The sequence below is a fragment of the Pogona vitticeps genome, chromosome 6 (assembly GCF_051106095.1).
Source record: "Pogona vitticeps strain Pit_001003342236 chromosome 6, PviZW2.1, whole genome shotgun sequence".
Classification (NCBI taxonomy): Eukaryota; Metazoa; Chordata; class Lepidosauria; order Squamata; family Agamidae; genus Pogona; species Pogona vitticeps.
Genome location: NC_135788.1, coordinates 100,597,777 through 100,618,921, shown reverse-complemented (window position 1 = coordinate 100,618,921; position 21,145 = coordinate 100,597,777). Strand labels below are relative to the sequence as shown.

Genomic DNA, 21,145 nt, shown 5'->3' with positions numbered 1-21,145 from the left:
TAATTTTGAGCAGATCTGTATAACATTGTACTGTTTAAATTTGTTAGATCAGCACAGCTAGTGCCCAGAGTCCTGGATTTTTGGATAAGAGGTACACGCTGGCTCAGCATATTTGTTTTTGTGACAGGGTGGGGATTGAGAATGGGATATTGATAAATAGGACTTGTGGCTTCATTAGAAATGGTGGGTGAGTAGTCTGGGAGTGAGGTCTTGGGAAGGGCTTTTGTAACTTAGCAGGAACCACAGTCTCCTTAGTGTGCCATTTGTCTGATAAAAGGCTGCGTAGTAGACAGAGCAACGAACTTTTGCTCTCTCTCTCTCTCTCTCTCTCTCTCTCTCTCTCTCTCTCTCTCTCTCTCTCTCTCTCTCTCTCTCTCTCTCTCTCTCTCTCTCTCTCTGTGTGTGTGTGTGTGTGTGTGTGTGTGTGTGTGTGAGAGAGAGAGAGAGAGAGAGAGAGAGAGAGAGAGGGATTTGTGCAGATCAGGAAAATAACGGGCTGTTTTTGGTGTAGGGGGGTGAGGTAGAGGATTTGCAGGTAAAGGACAGGAGTCGGTGGCCATGGCCTCATCCTCAGCCTCAGGAGCACACCTGACCTGATTGGGTTGCCGTTAAGGACAGGAAGATCTCAGCAGTGCCCACGGCTGAGGAAGCAGGTCAGGATTCAGGGGCGTTCTTCTGTGAGCTGTGTTTTGGCCTCTGGGCTAGACAGCTGCGTCTTCCTGTGCGAGTGGAGTGGAGGATGGGAGGGTATAGTAAAGGATGCAAGTCAGAGACAGGCTGTAGAAAACCAGGAGCTAGGGACTACATTTCCCAGGATGCTTCACTGGTTGCAATTCCAGTCCTCTTTCCTGCATGTGGGGGTTGCAAACAAAAGAGGATAACCCTAGTGAATTAGAAGTATTTCCAGAGCATGGTGGGGTTTCTCTGAGCCTTCAGCCTGCGAAAGTGAATTTTCTAAGTATTCTTGCCTCTGGGTAGTCCTATACATTAATTCCCCTACCATTTTGGGGGGACATTTTCAGAGTATTTTCATTTTCAATAATGAATGTGTTCGCCTGATAAGGATGACATTGGTCTGCTTGATTTAGAGGTGCAATGCACAGAAAGTTTAGAGCTGAGCAGGGATCCGAGCTTAGTTAGGTAATGTTGCAGGGTGGGGAGAAGGGAGCAAATATGTACCTGGACCTTTATTTCTTTGCATTTGAGATCAGCCCTATAAAAATAAGTACCTTTCCTTCATTGGTTGCCCTCAGCCACACTTGCAGATGAGAAGGATGGGCTGTCCCTCACTGAGAGATGAATCCATTTATCCACGCAGTGGAATGTTTCAAAAGTGTGTTAAAGGCCTTATATTGTATCCCTGTGACCTCCCAGTCTGGGAGCATGACTGCTCCAAGCACCTTTTACCTTTGGCAAGGCTGATGCTGGTCATTGCCATCAGAGCCCAGCAGCCTCTAGGAGCTCACGAGTTGCCCAGTTCAAACCTTGACAAAGCTGGGAAATTTTTGAGAGTTCCCGTCCGAAAAGACCAAACCTTTCTGAGCTCTTTTCCAGCTCAGTGTTAAATGATCTTGACTCGTTGGCCCGGCCTGAACTTTTGTCTGTTTCTCTTTCTCCTTCAGCTTGGTGTACGGCGGATCCCGGGGCTCACACCCAGACACAGATATCTTACACCGCCAAGCATACGCCACTCCCCATCCTCTGCAGGGCTACGCCACAAACCACCACCCGGCAGGTACTGTGCTCTTTCTTCTCTCCTTGATGTTGGCGTGCATACGTGTTTCAACCGGGCCTCTCCTTCCTCTCCCCATCTCCACTGTTATATGCCCTTTCTGTGCAAATGTGAGTGACAGCCTTATCAATGTTCCTTTTCCCCTTGCTCAGCTTTTCTGCTTCCCCCCATATTTTCAGAACCGTACAATGTGTCTGTTTATTTACTGTTCCACCTCTGAGCTCAAAGCACTGGGCTGAGGTCACTCCGTGATTTCTGGGCTTGAGTGGCAATTAGAACCCAGATCTCTCAAATTCCTCTTGTCCATCACTGTAAGCACTATGCAACATGGCTCTCATTGATGGGTGCGTTTTTTTAAAATGTTCTTTCCTTAATCTAAGGCAGGATATAGGTGGGGAAATCTGGACTGGGCTGGAGGAAAGAGTTTTTTGTGGTTTCGCACTGAAAGTCCTCACTTTTGGTTGTTACTTTCTCTTCATGGTGTTATTTACTGCTATTTTCCTACTTCAGTGTCCTTTGAGTACCTTTGTGTAGAAAGCAGGGTACAATTCTTCTAGAATAAAGAAACCATTTTCCTAGTTCCCCACCCAATGAGCTGGTTTTGGTTCTCTCTTCTGGATTACATTTATATATTTTAAAACTTGTTTTATGTGAATTGTGGGGTATTTCCTGATTTCAGTGATAATTCCAGTATGTTGTGGTGTATAAAAATGCTCCAAGACCAAATACCGTATTTTTCCATATAAAAATGACACTTTCCCCTAAAATAGACAAAAAATTGAGGGTCGTTTTATACATGGAAGGCAGCAGCAGGAGGCAGAGACTGAGGCAAAGAAGCAGCCAGGCTCGGCCGCCTCTCGCAGCGGCCCATTGACTCCTGCCGGCACCATTTGATCGCCCCCTCCAGTGATCGTCTCCTTGCAATCAGGCGTCAGTGGGTAGCAGCGAGAGGCGACCGGGCCCGGCTGCTTCTTTGCCTCAGTCTCCACCTGCTGCTGCTGCTGCTGCCTCCACTGCTGGTTGTGGGCTCAGTAATCGTGCAGGCCTGTGATCTCTGCTTTTCCCTTCCTTTTGCTAAGCCATGGGGCTTAGCAAAAGGAAGGGAAAAGCAGGGATCAGTTTTTCAAATTTAGGGTTAGAAAAGGGGAAGGGGTCATCTTATACACAGAAAAATACGGTAAGTATTTCAATACAGTGGTGCCCCGCATAGCGGCCTTAATCCATTCCAGGAAAAACGTCGCTATCCGGAAACATCGCTAAACGGAACGTAAAACCCCATAGGAACACATTAAACTCCGTTTAATGTGTTCCTATGGGGGTAAAACTCACCGGTAAGTGAAGATTCCCCATTCGGCCGCCATTTTTGCCGCCTCAGTAAGCGAGGGCAGGGCACAAAAACGCTGCGGGTGGCCATTTTTTTGATCCGGTGACCATTTTGGAACCGCCGCTCAGCTGTTTCCCTAACATCGCAATGCGAAGATTGGTAAGCGAAACGCTTACCAATCATCGCAGTGCGATGTTTAGCCTATTAAAACATCGCAATGCGATCATAAAAATGATCACAAAAATGTATCGCTATGCGGATTCGTCGTTAAACGTATTTAGAATCAAGTGCCTTCCACACAAATGCCCAGTGCCAGAAAAAAACCCAAAACAGACTAAATAAATGTAAAATAAAATCAGAGAAAATGAAATAGGCGCCCTCCATGGACTCCTTCTGGTATCCCCCATGAGAGAAATCACCACCACCACCATCGTCTTAGAATTGCAAAGCTGTAAGGGATCCTGTGGCTCATTGAATCCAGTCCATCAGGGAGGCATAGTGGAGAATTGAACTCCTAAGTGCTGCTGAATAGCCAAATACTTAAACCACCAAGCTATCCAGAAATGTTGATTTCCCTAAAATATGGCCATCCTATTGACAAGCAGATATGTCAGTTTTCCTTTGCTCTCTCATAACTTAGCTTGCAAAATTTGTTTTAGCCTTCTCTGTTATGTTATTTGAATTTTTTTAAAAAAAACATGATGGTAAAAGCTTATTCAGAACAGTTTTTGTCTGGGATATTTTTTGTTTGTTTGGAGAAACTATATGTGACAAGAAGGCAAAATCTGGGGACACAGATTACAGGTATGCTTATTTTTTAGCATGGTGAAATTTGAGGACATGGACTGAAAAAAGGAGGGATGCTGTGGCATTGTCAGTGTCATAGAATGTCCTATCTTAGTGTGCGAGAGTTAAGAAATAGTATTAGGCATCCTTCAGTCTCGAGATACTATGGTAACGTGCTCTTTCTCTGTAAGAAATAGTGAATCCTGTGCTTAATGTGAAAAATGAACCATGCCAGTAAAGTGGTGTTTCTAGGTTTTTGCTACCAGTCTTAACCTGCCTTCCAGTTTCTCATCTTTCTTTTATGTTTTTCTGGTTGCCACCACCACGAAACATCTGCTTGGTGGTCAACTTCTCGTTCTGCACCTTCTGCTTTTCAGTGCTGCTCTTGGCTGATTCTTTTCCACCCCCTTTCCAAATAAAATGAATTAAAACTCCAGAGTGTGTCTGTCCCCTAATGCTCCTGTTTTCCTTGTTTCTTCATGGTCTCTTGTGTTGTTTGTCTTGAAATTCTCTTGTTTGTACCCTGTGACAGTTCTTTTCCTATCTCCTTTCAGTGCATTCATCTCACCCGTCTTTCTCACTAACTGTAGGCATTTTAATTGCTTTCCTCTGTCTCTTTTTTAAAATGACATGTTAATAGAATAATCGAGTTGGAAGGAGTCTATAAGGCAATCAAGTCCAACCTCCTTCTCAATGCAGGAATCGAAATCAAAGCAGATCTGACAGATCCAATTTTCTCTTGAATATCTCCAGTTTTGGAGTGCTCACCCTCTCCCAAGGTAATTGGTTCCATTGCCTTACTGCTCCAACAGTTACAAAGTTTTTTTTTTCCCTGTTATTCTCCTTCAGGTCTTTCTGGCCTGTTCGAGACAGGGCTCCATCATGCCAGCAGTGCCACGCCGGATGCCTCCGTCATGAACCTCATCTCAGCACTGGAGTCCCGGGCACCGCAACCAGGCCCTTCTGCCTCCTCCTTGCTCTCTCAGTTCCGCACCCCATCCTGGCAAACAGGTAATAGCTCCGGAGCACATTCCAACATGGCCAGGTGGCATGTGGTTCAAGCAGGGGTGGGAGTTGCCTCACTCCAGAACGGTGGAGTGTGCCATTTGGTCCTTTTTATATTGGTGCAGGAGTTACAAAGGGGGGGGGGGAGAAACGGAAGCCTTTCACTCTTGATAGGGTGGGGGATTTTGCTTGGCAGTTAGTGTTGATGTGCCTGAGTCTTGTCCCTAAGGTGGCAATAGCTTGGGGTGGTCATCTGTGACCCATCCGATGTTTTTGACTGCTACTTGGCGATGCTGGCCAGGGCTGATGGGAGTTGCTTCTCATCCCTGAAACAGACTGTGGTGCTATGACTAAGCAACATAGGAAAACTTATGCTAAGCCTTGGACAGACCACTGGCCCACCGGACCTAGCCCTGTGTAGTCAACTCTGGTGGGCACTGGCTCTCCCAGGATCTCAGGCAAGGTTCTGTCTCGATCCTGCCTGAAGATGCCTGCTGTTCCTATGGTGGTCTCCCGATGAAATGCTAACCAGGACCCCTCAGCCTTTCCCTAGCCTCCCTTATATCTTGAAAAAGAAAATTAAGTCCCCGGACTTGCCCATTCCAGGTACAGTGGTGCCTCGCATTACGAGCGCTCCATTTCACGACGAAATCGCTTTACGTCAATGTTTTTGCGATTGCAAAAGTGAGCGCAAAACGATGTTCCCTATGGGGGAATTTCGCTTTTCGATGATTGGTCCCCTGTTTCAGTAACCGATCATTGCAATGCGATGATTTTCGCACAGCTGATCGGCGGTTTCAAAATGGCCGCCGGGTAAAAAAATGGCCACGCTATGGAGGATCTTTGCTGGACAGTGAGTTTGAAGCCCCTACAAATGCATTAATCGGGTTTTAATGCGTTTATATGGGCTTTTTAAAATCACATGACAACGTTTTCGTTTTGCAGCGATTTTCGCGGAACAAATTAACGTCGTTATGCGAGGCACCACTGTACTGTCTAAGACTGAAGGTGGGGAACTGCTCTTCATCTCTCTGTTCTGTACTTTTGGTCCAGACGTTCCTGACGGAAGACTTCTTTTTGTCGTTGCAGCCATGCACACTCCAGCGCCGGCCGAGCTCTTCATCTCGGGGGCACTCCCTGGCTCCGGCACCTTCCCTTCCTCTTCAGCGCTCTCTGCCTACCAGCACCCAGCCTCTTTCAGTGGGCGTAGCTTTCCGGTCACTTCCTCCCTCACCTTGCAAGACGCTACCTTCAGCCCGACCTCCAATGGCCTGTTGTCTCCGCATGACCCCTTGCTCCACATCAAGTCCTCCCAGCCCAGCGTCCCTTCCTCTCTCAGCTTCGACCGGCTGGGCAGCGCCGTGCTGGGGACAGGCTTGCCCTCCCAAAGCTCAGCTTACCGGAGTGCTCAAGAGTCGGCGTCCCGCCACCTCCCTTCCCAGTTCAACCTCCTCTCCTCCTCGCTGGGGCCGTCGGATCAAACCTCGCAGCTTTACAACACCTCGGTCTTTTCCAGTTCCCCTGCGTCCTCCATCGAGCGGGCCATCCCTCGGCAGGACAGTGTGATCAAACATTACCAGAGACCCTCCAGCGCCCAACCCCAGCTGCCCGCCGCTCACTCCCTCCAGCACTACCTGAGCTGTGGGGGCAGCTACCAGCAGATGCCCCATCGCTCCAGTCTTTCATGCAGCCCCTTGGGGGAACAGTCCCCTGCCAGCAGCGAAGGCTCCCAACAGCAGAAGACGCCCCAGGCCACGCGACAAGAGCCCTCCCAAAGTTACCGTCCCATCATTCAGTCCCCCGGGTATTCTGGCACGGCCTCCTCCTCCAAATCCAAGAGCTACTCGGCCTCCCGCCAGCCGCCCCGCTCCACAGCCACGCCCAAGTGCCAAAGCAACTACAGTTCGTCCACCCCCAAGCCCAGCTCGGTCATTGCCAGCCAGTCCCAGGCCTACTCCCCCGGGCAGCCCCAGAGCCTGCTCTCCATGAGCCAAGCGCAGAGTTACTCAGTCAGCCAGCCGCAGAATCTCTCTTCAGTCAGCCAGGCCTCACAGGGCTTCAGCAGCAACCAGGCCCAAGACCTCACGAGCGTGAGCAAAGCTCAGAGTTACTCCACCAGCGGGCAGTCGCAACAGGGACAGGCTGGGCAGGGTGGGCAGGGGCTCCAGACCTGTCAGAATCAGACTTACTCGCCTGAGCAGCTGCAAGGCTTGTCCTCCGTTGGGTACAGCGTTCAAACGGAGCCCCACGTCTCGGTCAGCCAGACGCCAAGTTACGTACCAGCTCACTCCCAGGGGATGCCCACGGCCAGTCCATCTCTGAGTTACAGCACCGGCCATTCGCCAGCCATGCCAGGCCACAGCCAGTCTATCGGCTATTCGCATAGCCAGAACCTTCCGGATTCAAGCCCTTCGCAGATCATTCGGCCTCTCCAGTCTCCCACCACCAACCGGCCCCAGAGCGTGGCCTCGCCCGGGCAGTCTCAGAAGTATCTTACTTCCGTGCTGTCTCCTTCCTTCATGCAGTCAGCCCATACGCAGAGCTACCAGAGTTCCCAAGGAGGATTGGAGAGGGCAGCGTCGTATGGCAAAGCCAAGGCCGACTCGGACCTGCTGTCTTCCGAGCGGACGGAGGACGAGGAGTTCTTGATCCAGCACCTGCTGCAATCACAGAGCCCGCCCCGGGTGCCCACGGAAGGGATGGTGGAGTGTGAAGAGAGGGCTGGCAAAGGGATGGGGTATGAGCTGAGCAAGACGGAGGAGCGCTACCACTTGCAGAGCGTCATCCGGACCAACTCCAACCTAGATAATCAAGGCCTTGAGATGTCTCTGCAGAGCCTAAAGGACAAGAAGAAAGGGGAGAGGGCCAAGGAGTACTCGCACACCCGCTCGACCCCGGAGTCCCTGGCCACCTCCGTAGTCCATTACAGCCATCAAGCAGGCTCCATGGACTCGTATGGGCAAGAGATCAAGAAGTCAGTGGAGCAGCATCTTCAGGGAGGCCACATGGACGCAGGTGGCAAGGAGATCTCCCAGGCCCACTCCTACTTGCAGAAGACCCCGGAGCATGCCCCCCAGCCCCACCCTATGGAGCCCCACGGACTGATGCCTGGGCAGCAGGGGGCTACTCTGATGTTGGACTCCCCTCCGGACCTGCCCCCTCTCTCCCTTTCTCAGCAACAGCAGCAACAGCAGCAGTCACAGCTGCTCCAGTCGGTGCTCACCCACACCCAGAGCCAGCTACACTCTCGAGGGAAGGTCCGCACCCCTCTGGATGTCCACCTGATGGAGCCGCAGCGCCTGCATCAGGCTGAAGCCCCCTCGCCCCAGCTTCAGATGCAGGCGTTGGAGGCCCACCTGCACCAGGCTCACGTGCGCTCCCAGAGTATGGAAGCCCAGCTCCTCGAACCCCAGCAGTCCCCTCAGCTCCAGGGCCAGCTTCAGCCGGAAAGGATGCAGACGGAGGGCATGGAAGTGATGCCCCAGGGCAACCTTTCTCAGTCTCAAGAGATCCAGGACTTCTTGGAGCCGGAGCTGAGCCTGGAGTCTCACTTGGGGCAAAGTGGGGCAGTGCAGAGTCAGCAGCATCTCCTTCCTGATGCCAGTTTGGACCCCGATTCCTCTCAGCAAGTCCCTCAGGGCCAACTGGAGGGCAAGGACCAGTTTGAGAGCCCCAGCCCACAAGGGGCCAAGCAGCGTTTCGTTCCCCTTACCTCCATCTGCTTCCCAGATTCCCTGTTACAGGACGAAGACCGGAGCTTCTTCCCAGGCATGGAGGACATGTTCGGACCTCCTCCTTGCGCTGGGGACGAGTTCCCCAAGCCAGACGACGGCACTCAAGGCATGGAGAGGGGAGAGGGACTGAAAGAGGGAGGCTATGACATGATGCCAGGAGGACAAGGGTACCAGAGCTATTGTCCCTCTGAAAGTGGGGACGGGCAGCACTTGGGGTTAGATTCTGTGTCAGTCAAGCATGAGTTGCCTTCAACGGTCAACACAGAACAGTTGGGGCTGATTCAGCCCGGCCAACATGGGACGGCTCCTGTTTCGGAGTCCAAGTCGGGCTTGACGTCCCCGATCTTTTGCTCCTCCAAGCCCAAGAAACTGCTGAAGACGTCCTCTTTCCATTTGCTCAAGAAGCGAGAGCCCCCTTTCCAGCCGCCCAAGAAGAACTACGCCCAGGAGTATGAGTTCGAAGACGATGAGGACAAGGAGGACGTCCCGGCTGACATCCGCCTTAACAGCCGCCGCCTGCCGGACCTGCTCCCGGACCTCATTTCTAGCTGCCGCACCAACCGGACCAGCCTCAGCCCTATGGGCGACATAGACTTCTGCCCACCCAACAGCGGTCTCATGGAAGGGCCCAAGCGACGGGGCCGCAAGCCCACCAAGCCCAAGCGAGAGGGCCCGCCCCGCCCACGGGGGCGGCCCCGCATCCGGCCCCTGACTGAACCGCCCCACGGTGTGGCTCATGATGGCACAAAGAAGCCCCGTGGCCGGGGGAGAGGGAGGGGCAAGAAAACAGGGGACGAGGGGGTTGAGCCAGGAACGGGCTTGGAGTCGCTCAAACCACTCAAGGTAAGCTGGACAGAGGAGGAGATGGGGGTCTGGTTGTTGAGTAACAGTTCGTAATGGTAAGAGGGTATGTTTTCTAAAGGGTGCAGTAGAGTGGGCAAATGCCAGTGAGAAAATGGACTAGCAAGGGGACAGAGGAGGCTGGTCACTTTTAGGCTATCTGTTCATCTGGCTCACTCCTGTCTGGTCCAAGAGGCAGTGGCTTGCTGGGGTCCAGGTGGGGCAACCTCAGACCTGGGGCTGAATCTGGCTCTCTCTCTCCTGAGGTCCCCAGGTTCCCTAAATGGCTTCACCCCTTTCATTTTGGTGATATACTGGCTGAAATCCAGTCATAAATCACGACAAGAGTAGGCTAATCAACTCACTGGAATTTGCAAGGAAATTGACTCACCAAATCCCCACTGAATTCAATCGCCCTGCTCTCATCCATTTTTAACTGTTGTAGATTATTTCCCATTCTAAAAGGTTGAAAAGCTCCTCCTGTACTTTAGTTCCTGGCAGGGAGGGCTTTAGGATCAAAGTTAAGATATGAGTTAAATGCTAGTATGCCTTTGGCCATACCTTCCCCTGGAAAACATCAACCAAGACCATTTGGGAAACTAAGTCTGAAGACGTTTTCCTTGCACTTGCCTAAGTTTCAGGCTTGGTGGTTTTCCACCTGTGGCTGTCTTAGTCAAGATCTTTTTAAAAAAAATAATAAACTACAGCTTCCACAATCTTCTAGTCAGCATGGCTACTGGCCATGCTAGCCAGGGAATTCTCATGAATGCATCCTTTCTGGCTTTTTAAAGCTCTCTCTGCGCCTATTTAATGGAAGAAATGCTGGGAACTGAAGCTGCTTTCTCTGTGCAAAATTTGTACTCTGCCACTGAGCTGTAACTCAGATCTACTGTGTAAATGTGAGGGGAGCAGGCTTCTGGAGCCCTTGAGGCTGTTGCCTCTGATACGCTCAAAGGGCTGTTACATGGCATGAACCAGTCCTTGGCAACTCAAGGGCATATCACATGCAACGCTAGTACTAGTTGAGTCCCTCCTGTACATTTGAGTCCAGTGGATGTTTCCACAGATTTCCCCCCTGCTTTTACTTATTGGGGTAGCAGTCATGTTGCCAAGTGTATAGGCACTAGCTCTTAGAAATTTTCTTTCTTATGTTTGGGTAAACCCAATAGCATAGCTGCATGTGAAGAGGGCAGAAGAATGGTTGGTGATAGGGGTCCATTTGAGGATATGTGGATGCACAAGGACTGACTGATGATGGCATTTTTGTATGTTGCACATCCACACATGCACACAGAGAGAAGCCGAGGTCTGTATTTATGAGAAGATGGTGGAAGTCAGTGATTTGCCCAAGTTATAGTCATTGTGCTGATATATAGACCACATTGTACCTTGAGTAATGAACCTCAGAGATGCCTGCAATCCTTTTCATTTTGGAAAATGAGGATGGAGATTGGAACAAAGTGTTGTGCCCTCAGCTGTTGAATCTACCTTGTAAAATGTCTTGTGTTGTCTCACCTGTATGCTGTACTTGTTAGTGGTATTTCACTAGCTGTGTTAGGCCTTGCACATGTATTCTAGCTACCCAAAGTCCACCTCCCATTTGCTAAGTGAAGTAGCTGCCTTAGATAGCAGACTTGGAATGTCATAGAAGGGCAAAAATGATTTATCTTTTCTGTTACATCCTTTTTACTGCCAGGGGTAGAGAGCTGTGCTTGTGGGGTTTTCAAACTCATGGGCCAAAATAATGAGTGTTGTCTACCTTGACTCCATTGGCAAACTCACCTCATAAAGATGAGTGCTAAGCTGACTCTGGACCCTTCATTTGCTGGCTGAGGGCACTGATTTTCCTTCTGCTGTCTCTGAAGAACGGTGGATAAGGACAGGAGATAAGTGACCCCAATACTCTGAATGTGGGGGTGTTCCCTGCCCCCCTCACAGAAAGGTCTCTTTGTTAATCTCACTTTTCAGAGAGCAGCTAGAAACATTAGCCTTTAAAAATAGATATTTGAGTAACTTAAATTTTCTGGTTTTGATTGCTCTTTTATTAGTCACTCCTCCTCGGTTTAACAACAACAAAAATTCTGATATGCCGGTTGTTTTTAATACATGTTACTTAAAAATGGCTGCAAGGGTTCGTATTGTAAAGCCAGAGTATAAATGTTTTAAAATGTATCAGTATTAAAATGAAGTTTTCATGCAAGAACTAAAAGCAGTTTCTTTTTGCATTGAAGCGCGGAATGTTTTGCACCAAGGAAATTATTCTGTGATCAAAATGTGTCTGCCTTGGGTAACCCCACATCCGTGTGTGCTGTGGTATTTCACTGGCTCTTCCAAATAGTGATAGTGTTGTATAGCAGAAGAAAAGATTTGCCAGTGATGGTAAGAATCATCATGTCAGCCTTGGCCTCAGGATATGACATAATGGGGCAATTGCTGGGGTCCTAACGGGTTGATAACTTGTCCCCCCACAACTGCTGACGGGGGGGCCAGGAAGCTTCCTCTTTAAGTCCCCCCAATGCTTTCAATAGCGTGCCACTGTAAAGCCGCGAACTTAAGATTCCCAGATCCGTGCTGGAGGCTGGTTGGTGCTCTTGGGTGCGCTGCAGCTGCTACTGCTAGCAAAGCCTGTCAGAGGGCTCACCAAGAGAGGGCCCCTTCAGGTCTGGAAATACAGATCCCAGAATTTCTTACCATTGCCCATACTGGGTGGGGTTGATGGGAATTGTCGGCTAAAACATCTGGAGAGCCAGCTTCTGTATGTCACGATGGCAAATCCCACCTTGAATTCTTTGGTCTTTTCAAGTTTCATTTCTCAAGGAAGGCTGTGATTTGAGAAAATGAGACTGTGCCTACAGTCATTGGGTGGTGAAGTGTGCGGTCTTCCACATGTTGGTGTACTGCAATTCCCATCATGCTGGGCAGTGTGTTCAGTCTGGATGGATGCTGGAAACTGCAGACTGACAACATCTCCCACCTTGAGTCTCAGTAGGGAAATACGCACTGAAGATGAGCTGGAGAGAACTTTACTTGGCTCTGGGCGGTTTCCAGTGCCAAGCAGAGCTTGCCTGTTGATGCTTTTCCACCCACTATGAATCTATTCCATGTCATCCTGCTCCTTTTTTTCACTCTGCTCCTTTTCCAGTTGTCACCTAGTTCATGCAGGGGAGAGAGGGAACGAGTCCTTAGAGTGTTCTGATACTGTTATTAAGTGGAAAACATTGGGCAGACACATACAAGATCACCTAATTTGCATATTTTTGGAAAAGACTGGAAACACTGTGACCGTAGAGCTTGTACACAGAGTAAAGCTGGGAGGGGTGAGGTGGGGGATAACAGATGTTAAACCATTGTCTAAGCAGGAAATATTATTGAACCTTACGAGGAGCCTCGTGGCACAGTGGTTCAACTGCTGTACTGCAGTGAAAACGCTGCTCATGACCTGGTTCGACCCGAGCAGCTCCAGGTTGACTCAGCCTTCCATCCTTCTGAGGTCGGTAAAATGAGTACCCAGCTAGCTGGGGGAGTGGGGGGGGCACGCAATATGTAACCTACATGATTAAATTGTAAACCACCAAGAGAATCCTTTAAGTACTATGGGCTGGTATATAGGCAGAACACTTTGCTTTGAAATTGCTCAGGTTTTGTCCCTTCTCTTTCCTTTGTCAGATCAAACTGCCAGTCCCCAAAGGTTTGGAGGGGTCTCAGTTGGAGGTCCCTGCCCCATCTCACCAGCCCACTCAAGAGATCAGTTTAGATAGCAGCCAGACCCGAGAGAAGATCAAGCAGAAGATCAAGGAGGTAGAGGAGAAGCAGCCTGAGATGAAGTCGGGGTTCATGGCCTCCTTCCTGGACTTCCTGAAATCAGGCAAACGCCAGACGCTGCCCTCCTCCTCGTGCACCTCAGCAGCCACAGTTGGGGCCCCTGGCATGGCTGCTCCGGGAGCCTCTTCTTCAGGCAGCCCCTCCAAGACGCCACGTCCTCCTTCGGCGACGTCCTCCTCCTCTTCATCCCAGCCCCCACCTCCCTTTGGCGTGGCGTCTTCCATGCTGCCTGGAGGTTTGGATGGTCCAGAAGGGGATCCGGCTGGACTTGTCATGAGTTGCACCAGTCCTTGCAAGCGACTAGATGAGGAGCTGAAGCGGAACCTGGAGACGCTGCCTTCTTTCTCATCGGACGAGGAGGACTCTGTCAGCAAGAATCAGGACCTCCAGAAGAGCATCTCCTCAGCCATCTCGGCACTCTATGACCCCACGGACCGCAAGGAGGGAGAGCCCAGTGGTGAGTGTGAGCAGAGCATGTCCCCATCTACACCCTAAACTATAGCAACGTGTGTTTTTTTTTGCCACATACCTTTAAAGGAGTTCTTCTCAGGTTCCAGAGCTGTGTGCCAAACAAGGATACGACATGAACAGATATCTTCCGGAAACTTCTCCTATTTTTCAATCTCCACCCCATTTCGAATGTGCTAGGGTCCTCTAGGGAGGCATATGGCTCCCGTTAAGGATGGCTGCCCTAGAGGATCTCCAGCCCTTATGTCTTTCTGTTTACTATGACTCAGGAAATGTTTCACTCTTTTTTGACTTCCGTGTGATAGAAATTCCACTGGGTATTTTGCTTTCTCCTGTGTTCCCTTAACAGTTCTCAAATTCTGAATGTGTAAACCTGTAATCGTCATATGCCTTTCTGTTGTATGGTCAACTTCCATCTTTTTCCAAATTACCTCAGATTGCTGTTAGTTGGGACTCCCCCCCCTTTTTTTTTCCCCCTGGAGTCCTCACCACTTTCTAATTCAGAGGTTAAACAGAAACTTACTTTTTGGATGACTGTCTCTCCACAGACAGGTGTATTCTGGAGACTGTAGTCCAAAAAGTAGCATTTCCAAGCTATGACTCTTGATCGTTTCCCATGTGGCAATCTAGCTGGCTAACACCTCCCACTCTTCCCCCATAGATGTGCCACCAGTGGAAGAGAAAGCCCCCAGTCCAGCTCCTTCAGTGGAGGTCGAAACCCAGCAAGAGCTACCCCCACCACCCATTTCCCCTGCTCCCTCACCCAAAGAAGCTCTACCTGTCCCAGAGGAGCCACCAGCCCAGGCATCTCCGGAGCCCGAGGACCCTGAAGACACACGGCCCCTTCATCTTGCCAAGAAGCAGGAGACGGCAGCCATCTGCGGGGAGACGGATGAGGAGGAGGTGGAGAGTGGTGGGGAGGGGATCTTCCGAGAGCGCGATGAGTTTGTGATCCGTGTTGAGGACGTCCAAGCTCTCAAGGTACGTAACGAACCCAGGGGCTACCATGCAAAGATTCCTTTAGTCTCTGTGTTGAAGTGGAACACATATAAAGCATAGAACCTGAAGCAACGAAATTTAGTCCCAAAGTGTGCTACGAAGGTCCTAAAATACAAGACGAAGGTCTTTTTGTAAGGCTTGAGTTTCATCACATTCAGCATTTGAAATGAGGTTCAGCTTTTGTGTATTAGATTTGTGCTTCTTATATATATTTGTGTGATTGGGTTCAATGGTTTCTCTGAGCGGCTTCTCTGCTTCCATGGGAAATAAAAAGGGAGACGTCTTTATAATTTTTGAACTATCACTTTTATTGACACCTTCTTCCTCCAGCACATTACTTAAGGGATCAAATAACTTCAGTTCGGGCGATAGACCACAACTTACGGAACCAAACGTCTTTTCATAGTCCCAGGGACTCATTGGGGAGGTTTCCCAAGCCATTCCTGGCAACCGGGGAGGAGTGCTCCAAAGGGTGCAAATAGTCCTGCAACAGGCATGACGGATCCAGCCTCTCTCATCGGGACGATCGTAGAATCGGTTATGCGCAATTTCGACCTCACACTGGAGTTCCAATTCTCTAGGCGCCACAATCACCGTCCATTCTCTGGTCATGTACTGGATCGGTTTCTCCTCCTGCGTGCCCGATTCTTGCAAGAGCCCTCCAACTCTCAGATTGGGAAAATCTTTCAATAGTTCCTGATGTCTTATGGTCTCAAATGCCTTCTTATGTGCCTCGATCCTCTTACTCTCATACTCCGCTATCACTGAGCTGAACCAGCGCACACCCTCTTCATTTATATCCTCCTCCCAAACTGTCAACTCCTGCTCCACCTCCTTCCCATTCTTTCCCTCTTCCACTAAACAAACTTCTATTTTTCCCACCTTTTCTATTGGTTCAGTTTCTCCCGCTTTTGGTACAATGGTCCACCCTGCCTTCTGTAGTTCTTTTTCACCTTTCTTACATTCTCTATCATCTGTATTAGCTTTAGTTATCATGGTGGACGGCTATATATATTTTAGAAGCACAAATCTAATACACAAAGGCTAAACCTATATATATGTGCCTTTATTCTTAAAATGGAAATCTTAAATCAGAGGGTCTAGCAGTGTAAGCAGTGCTACACCATGAGAGGTTCCTTGACCAAGAGTGAGAAATGTGCCTGCACTGGTTAGAACTGATTTGGGAAACTCCCTCTCTTTTGGGGGGGGTGACTCTGCCCGCCAGGGATGGGGTCCGCAGCTTGGGGATCCATCTGGGCCCGGCGCTCACTATGGAATCTCAGGTGGCGTTGGGTGGTCCGTACCGCCTTTTTTCATCTCAGGCAGATAGCCCAGCTGCGGTCCTACCTTGATGTCGGGGCGCTCACCATCTTAGTACACGCGCTCGTAATCTCAAGATTAGACCACTGCAATGCGCTCTACGTGTGGCTGCCTTCGAGGCTATTGCGGAAACTACAGGTAGTGCAGAATGCGGCGGCCAGATTACTTAGTGGAGTGAAAAAATATCAACATATCTCACCTACTCTGGCCGCATTGCATTGGCTGCCCATCCGTTTCCGCATCGACTTCAAAGTGATGATGCTCACGTACAAAGCCCTAAACGGTTTAGGGCCTCGATACTTGGCGGAACGCCTACTCCCACCAAGATCTACCTGTGTCACACGTGCGAGCCAGGAGGTGAGGTTGAGGAGCCTAACGCTGAGGGAGGCCCGGAAGGAAAAGACAAGAAATTGGGCCTTCTCGGCGGTGGCTCCTCGCCTCTGGAACAACATACCTCCTGAGATTCGTGCGGCTCCCTCACTGGGTATCTTTAAAAATCAATTAAAAACATGGATGTTTCGGCGGGCCTTCCCTCCAGACAATTCCTAATGTCCTCTTCTCTCTCTTTCCTACCATTAGTTCCCCTTCTTGTTTATGTCTTTATCATGTAAAAATTGTTTTATATATATTTATTGTCTTATTTTATGTTGTTAGCCACCTAGAGTGGTCTCGATCGACTAGATAGGCGGGATATATATAAAATAAAATAAAATAAAATAAATAAATAAATAAATAAATAAATAATAACATATGAGAAGTTCCAGTCTAAAAGTATTAGGAGGGCCTCATATTCCTTACCGCCCCCCCCCCAATAGAGCCTTTATGGAGCTCTTGCCTGAGCTTTTGCTTATCAAAATGAAAACTTGTTTTATCAAAGCCCCAAAATGTTACATCTCCAAAACAAAAACAAAAAAGATTTCAGAATGGGCCATCCCTTCAAATGTATCAGTCTGAACTTTAAATAAAATTGTAAAAAAAAAAACCTTTTTTGAATGGAAAACAAGAGTACCTTAGGATATGAACCAATAATATAATTAAGAATACAGGATGTGCACACAAGCGACAGCCTGTTTTTATTGATTTATCAGATGTTGGGTCTTAATTGGGGACCCTTGCAGTTAGTTTTTGTTGAAATTGCTGTGGAACGTTAATTGTGGCTAACTTAAATCCCACTGCCTTCAGTGAAGCCTAAGCGTGACCAGTTTACTTGCAGAGTTTAAGGATGTCATAAACTGTGGAGGAGGGAAACATAATTTTTTGCTGATGTCATAAAACCAGGTCATCCTATGCCAGGGATTCTTAGGTATAACTTATTCATAAATGATTTACCAGTTCCTTCTTCTGGAGGTGCCCTCGGATTCTGCAGCTTGCCTAAGTCTATACAGGCTGGCTCTTCTTAGGGGACACACAATGGGGAATCAAATACCTGACCCCTGGTCCTGCAAGCATATACATCATCTCACTGAGCTCTCTAGTCAACTCATGCATAGGGTTCATTGACCCTAGCCTATCCAAGCACTGGCAAGACCCAGGCCAGCTTTCTTGTAGCTGGGTGACTTTTCCATATGGCTTCAGCTCAGAATGTGGACTGCCACCAAGCTGTAATTAACAAGCTACAATTCAGTAGAGTCCAGTTTTTCTAAATACCTTCATTGTGGAACCAAAGCAGTCCTCCAAAATAAAATGAAAGTTAACGTTTGAAGGAAACTTTAGTCTCATCAGATGAACTATCATTACTACAAATATTCTTATACTCACCTCTTGGAGAGTGAAGTCGCTTAAGTGACTGAGAAAGTCCACCTTAGTGGTAGCCGCTGTAGAAAGTCGCATGAAGACAGAGAAATTGTGGAGGAATTTCAGGATCTCTTTGTCGTCTTTGTTATTTTTTAAGTCAGCTATTTTTTACAGTCTTTGCTGCAAGGCAGCAGTTCGGCTTGTTGGCAAGAGGCTGTTAGCATCATTTCTGTGATCAGTACCTCACTTTTGTTTGTCCTTCTCCAGCTTGCCCTTCAGACTGGGCGGGAGCCACCGCCAATTTGGCGGGTACAGAAAGCTTTGCTTCAGAAGTTCACTCCTGAAATCAAGGATGGCCAGCGTCAGTTTTGCGCTACCAGCAATGTAAGTTTCCTTGCCGCCTGGCCCATCTCGAGGATGCGGTACTTGTGTGCTTTGCTTCCATTTATCATGTAGGTTCATAATCGCATTGATCACAGATGGGGGAATTTTAGCTTCAGAGGTGGGGGAGGGGGGCTCATGGGTTTGCATAATTATATGGAGAATCTTGGATGTAACTCAGTTTTTTGATAACCCCACCCTAATTTCGAACCTTATTTCTTCTTCCATCCATCCATGGTGGAAGAAATAGCTCCCCTCTTCCAGCATGCTTTTCTGCCTTGATCATGGCATGAAGGTGGTGGACTCTCCTTCATTGGAGGTGTCTGGAGAGTGACTGGATTGTCTACTATCAGAGATTCTTTAGATTTCCTGCCGCAACAGGTGGGGTTGGTCTAGGTGACCCCTTGGGATCCCTTCCAATTCTCTGAAGCGGAATCTAATGCAAATGACTTTTTATGGGTGATGAAATGAGTTAGTGCATCCTACTGACACATACATGTCGCCAATTTTGTACTTGGGGTGATCTCTGCAGGCATTTGGGCTTCATCTAGTTATAGTCTCGGGAAATGGGTTGGATTTTCAGCTCCATGTCTCTCCCCTGGAGGAGGGAAAGTCATGTGTGGAAGCTTCTCCCCTTTCATCGCCCTTTTTGATACTCAATGCCTTTCTTTCATGCTTGACCTGCTCAGTATCTGGGCTACTTTGGCGATGCTAAGAACCGGTACCAACGACTCTATGTCAAATTCTTGGAGAACATCAACAAGAAAGATTATGTACGTGTCTGTTCGAAGAAGCCTTGGCACCGGCCCCTGCAAGCTGTCAGGTAAAGAGGCAAGAGGGGAGGGCTTTTTTTAATTTTTAATTTTTTATTTTTTGTGAGAGCCCAGTTGCAATAAAGGAAGTAGCAGGGAAAAAAACACGCCCTGTTGCTCTTTTTCTTCATGTGAACTTTTTCCAGTGAAGGCAGATTTAAGAATGGCCATTTTCTGTTCTGATTCTTCACACATACCCCTTGCTACCACCCTTCAGCTCGTTTCTAACAGCCTCTGTTATTTCACATCACATGTTAGGAGGTTTGGCTATTGCCTCTTTCATAGTCCCTCCAGAGTTTAGCTTTTTTTTTTTACTTCTCACCTGCCTTATCATCTAGCACACTGCTTCTCAACCTTGGCTTACTCAGGAGTTGTGGACTGCAACTCCCAGAAGCCTTCACCACCAACTGCGCTGGCTGGGGTTTCTGGGAGTTGCAGTTCAAAAACACCTGAGTAACAAAGGTTGGGAACCTAGGATCTAGCAAGTTCCCTACTCCTCACTTGATGTACCTTTCACATGGCCACAAAAATATTGGCTCAGCTGTATAAAGACCTTATAGCTTTGCTCTCCTCACTATGTGTCTATTTGTCCCTGGGCCTTGTTCTGTCCCCTGTTGCTTCTGACTAAATAGTAGCCTATCTGAAGGTTTTGTCGTTTGCACAAACTGACAGGGTTTGAACTTAATCATATTCACTTGGCTGACCACTCACTCAACTTCTCATTGACTCTTCCCCAAATTGTATTTGTGTCTCAGTAAACTTGGCCCCCTCAGATTAGCTCAGGCCATTTATGCCCCTGAGGCATGAATGGAAGACTGTCCTTGGGTGTCACAAATGTGTTTCTCCCTTTGCAGGAGGCAGAGTCAGCCCAAGGCTTGTGGTCCCAAGGCTCCAGTGGCACCAAAAGTGGAGAAACCCGAGAAGCCAGAAGTCCCAGAAAAGGCTGAGAAACCAGACAAGCCACCCAAGGCTGAGAAACCACCCAAGGCTGAAAAGACCGAGAAACCTGAAAAGCCCCCCAAGGCTGAGAAGGCACCTAAGCCAGAAAAGCCTGTCAAGGCTGAGAAGTCTGAAAAGCCCCCCAAGGCAGAGAAAGTGGGCAAGACAGAGAAGCCCCCCAAAGTAGAAAAGACAGACCCCCCTGTGCCCGTGCCCACAAAAGCTGTCCCAGCCGGTGGAGCCTCTAAACCCAAACCTAAGCCAGCCAAGGTGAAAGCTGAGCCACCTCCCAAGAAGAGGAAAAAATGGCTTAAGGAGGCCGCCTCGTCCTCTGACTCAGATTCCAGCCCTGACCAGCAGAGCGAGGAAGGTAAGTAGAACAGGGCAGGCATAGTATCCGGAACTGGTTGGTGGCCAGAGATCGGGTAGTCCGAGAGATGAATCGAGGAACCCCAGTCACGGCACGGGAAGTTGAGAAGAAGAATTTTAGCAAACCTTTGAGAGAGGAGTACATTCAGGGTGCAACTGAGAAGCTAGGAATCGGTCAGGCAGCGTGTGGCCTTTTAGACATTTTTCTTCTGTCGTTCCCACCAGCCCTTAACATGGGCTGTGGTGGCTAAAACAGATTAGAGTGGAAGCCAGGTAACACCTGAGAAGGGTGCCTTCTGAATGATTATAGAGCTCGACTGAGGGAAATTCTGAAGAACTGGCAAATGGGAGATAATCTGAGAGACGTGTCCTTTTTTCTGTAATGGGGTGCATATCTTGAATGAGAGAAAATTCCCAACCAGGTCAGAATATTTTTTTTCTCCCCTTGGTTTTGTTGGAAGGTTTTGTTTTTTTGCACCTCTTTTGTGGTGAGCTATAGATAGATAACATATTTGGGGGGTTTTTTAATTGTAATTTTTTAAAACTGTGCTTTGTTTTTCTTCTAGCAACCTTGAATGTTTAAGAAATGCTTCCTGAACTTTAATGAGAGTCAAGGTATAAATTCCTTAAATAATAAACCAGTTCTCTATTTTGTTTCTAGAACGTGTGCCGACGGGTCGTATTCTCAATACACGAGCCATGAAGGAGATGTACCGTAGTTATGTGGAAATGCTGGTCAGCACTGCCCTTGATCCGGACATGATCCAAGCTCTTGAGGATACAAATGGTATGCTTGCTTGCTTAGTGGTACCTTGTACATTGATTGGTACGAGGGTCAAGGGAGCCCTTTCTGAGCCAAAGTCCTTTTGTGTCTATAGAG

General features: G+C 48.7%; 1 protein-coding gene across 1 annotated transcript in view; it reads left to right on the top strand.

Moving 5' to 3' along the window:
• Positions 1 to 21,145, top strand: part of PRR12 (proline rich 12) — a 40,288-nt gene that overhangs the window by 8,238 nt on the left and 10,905 nt on the right. Inside the window, exons 2-10 of the mRNA XM_073004395.2 lie at positions 1,623 to 1,735; positions 4,692 to 4,853; positions 5,937 to 9,424; positions 13,088 to 13,700; positions 14,373 to 14,692; positions 18,032 to 18,148; positions 18,835 to 18,968; positions 19,812 to 20,266; positions 20,927 to 21,052. Coding sequence (XP_072860496.2) covers positions 1,623 to 1,735; positions 4,692 to 4,853; positions 5,937 to 9,424; positions 13,088 to 13,700; positions 14,373 to 14,692; positions 18,032 to 18,148; positions 18,835 to 18,968; positions 19,812 to 20,266; positions 20,927 to 21,052 — 5,528 coding nt within the window. The remainder of the gene's footprint in view (positions 1 to 1,622; positions 1,736 to 4,691; positions 4,854 to 5,936; positions 9,425 to 13,087; positions 13,701 to 14,372; positions 14,693 to 18,031; positions 18,149 to 18,834; positions 18,969 to 19,811; positions 20,267 to 20,926; positions 21,053 to 21,145) is intronic.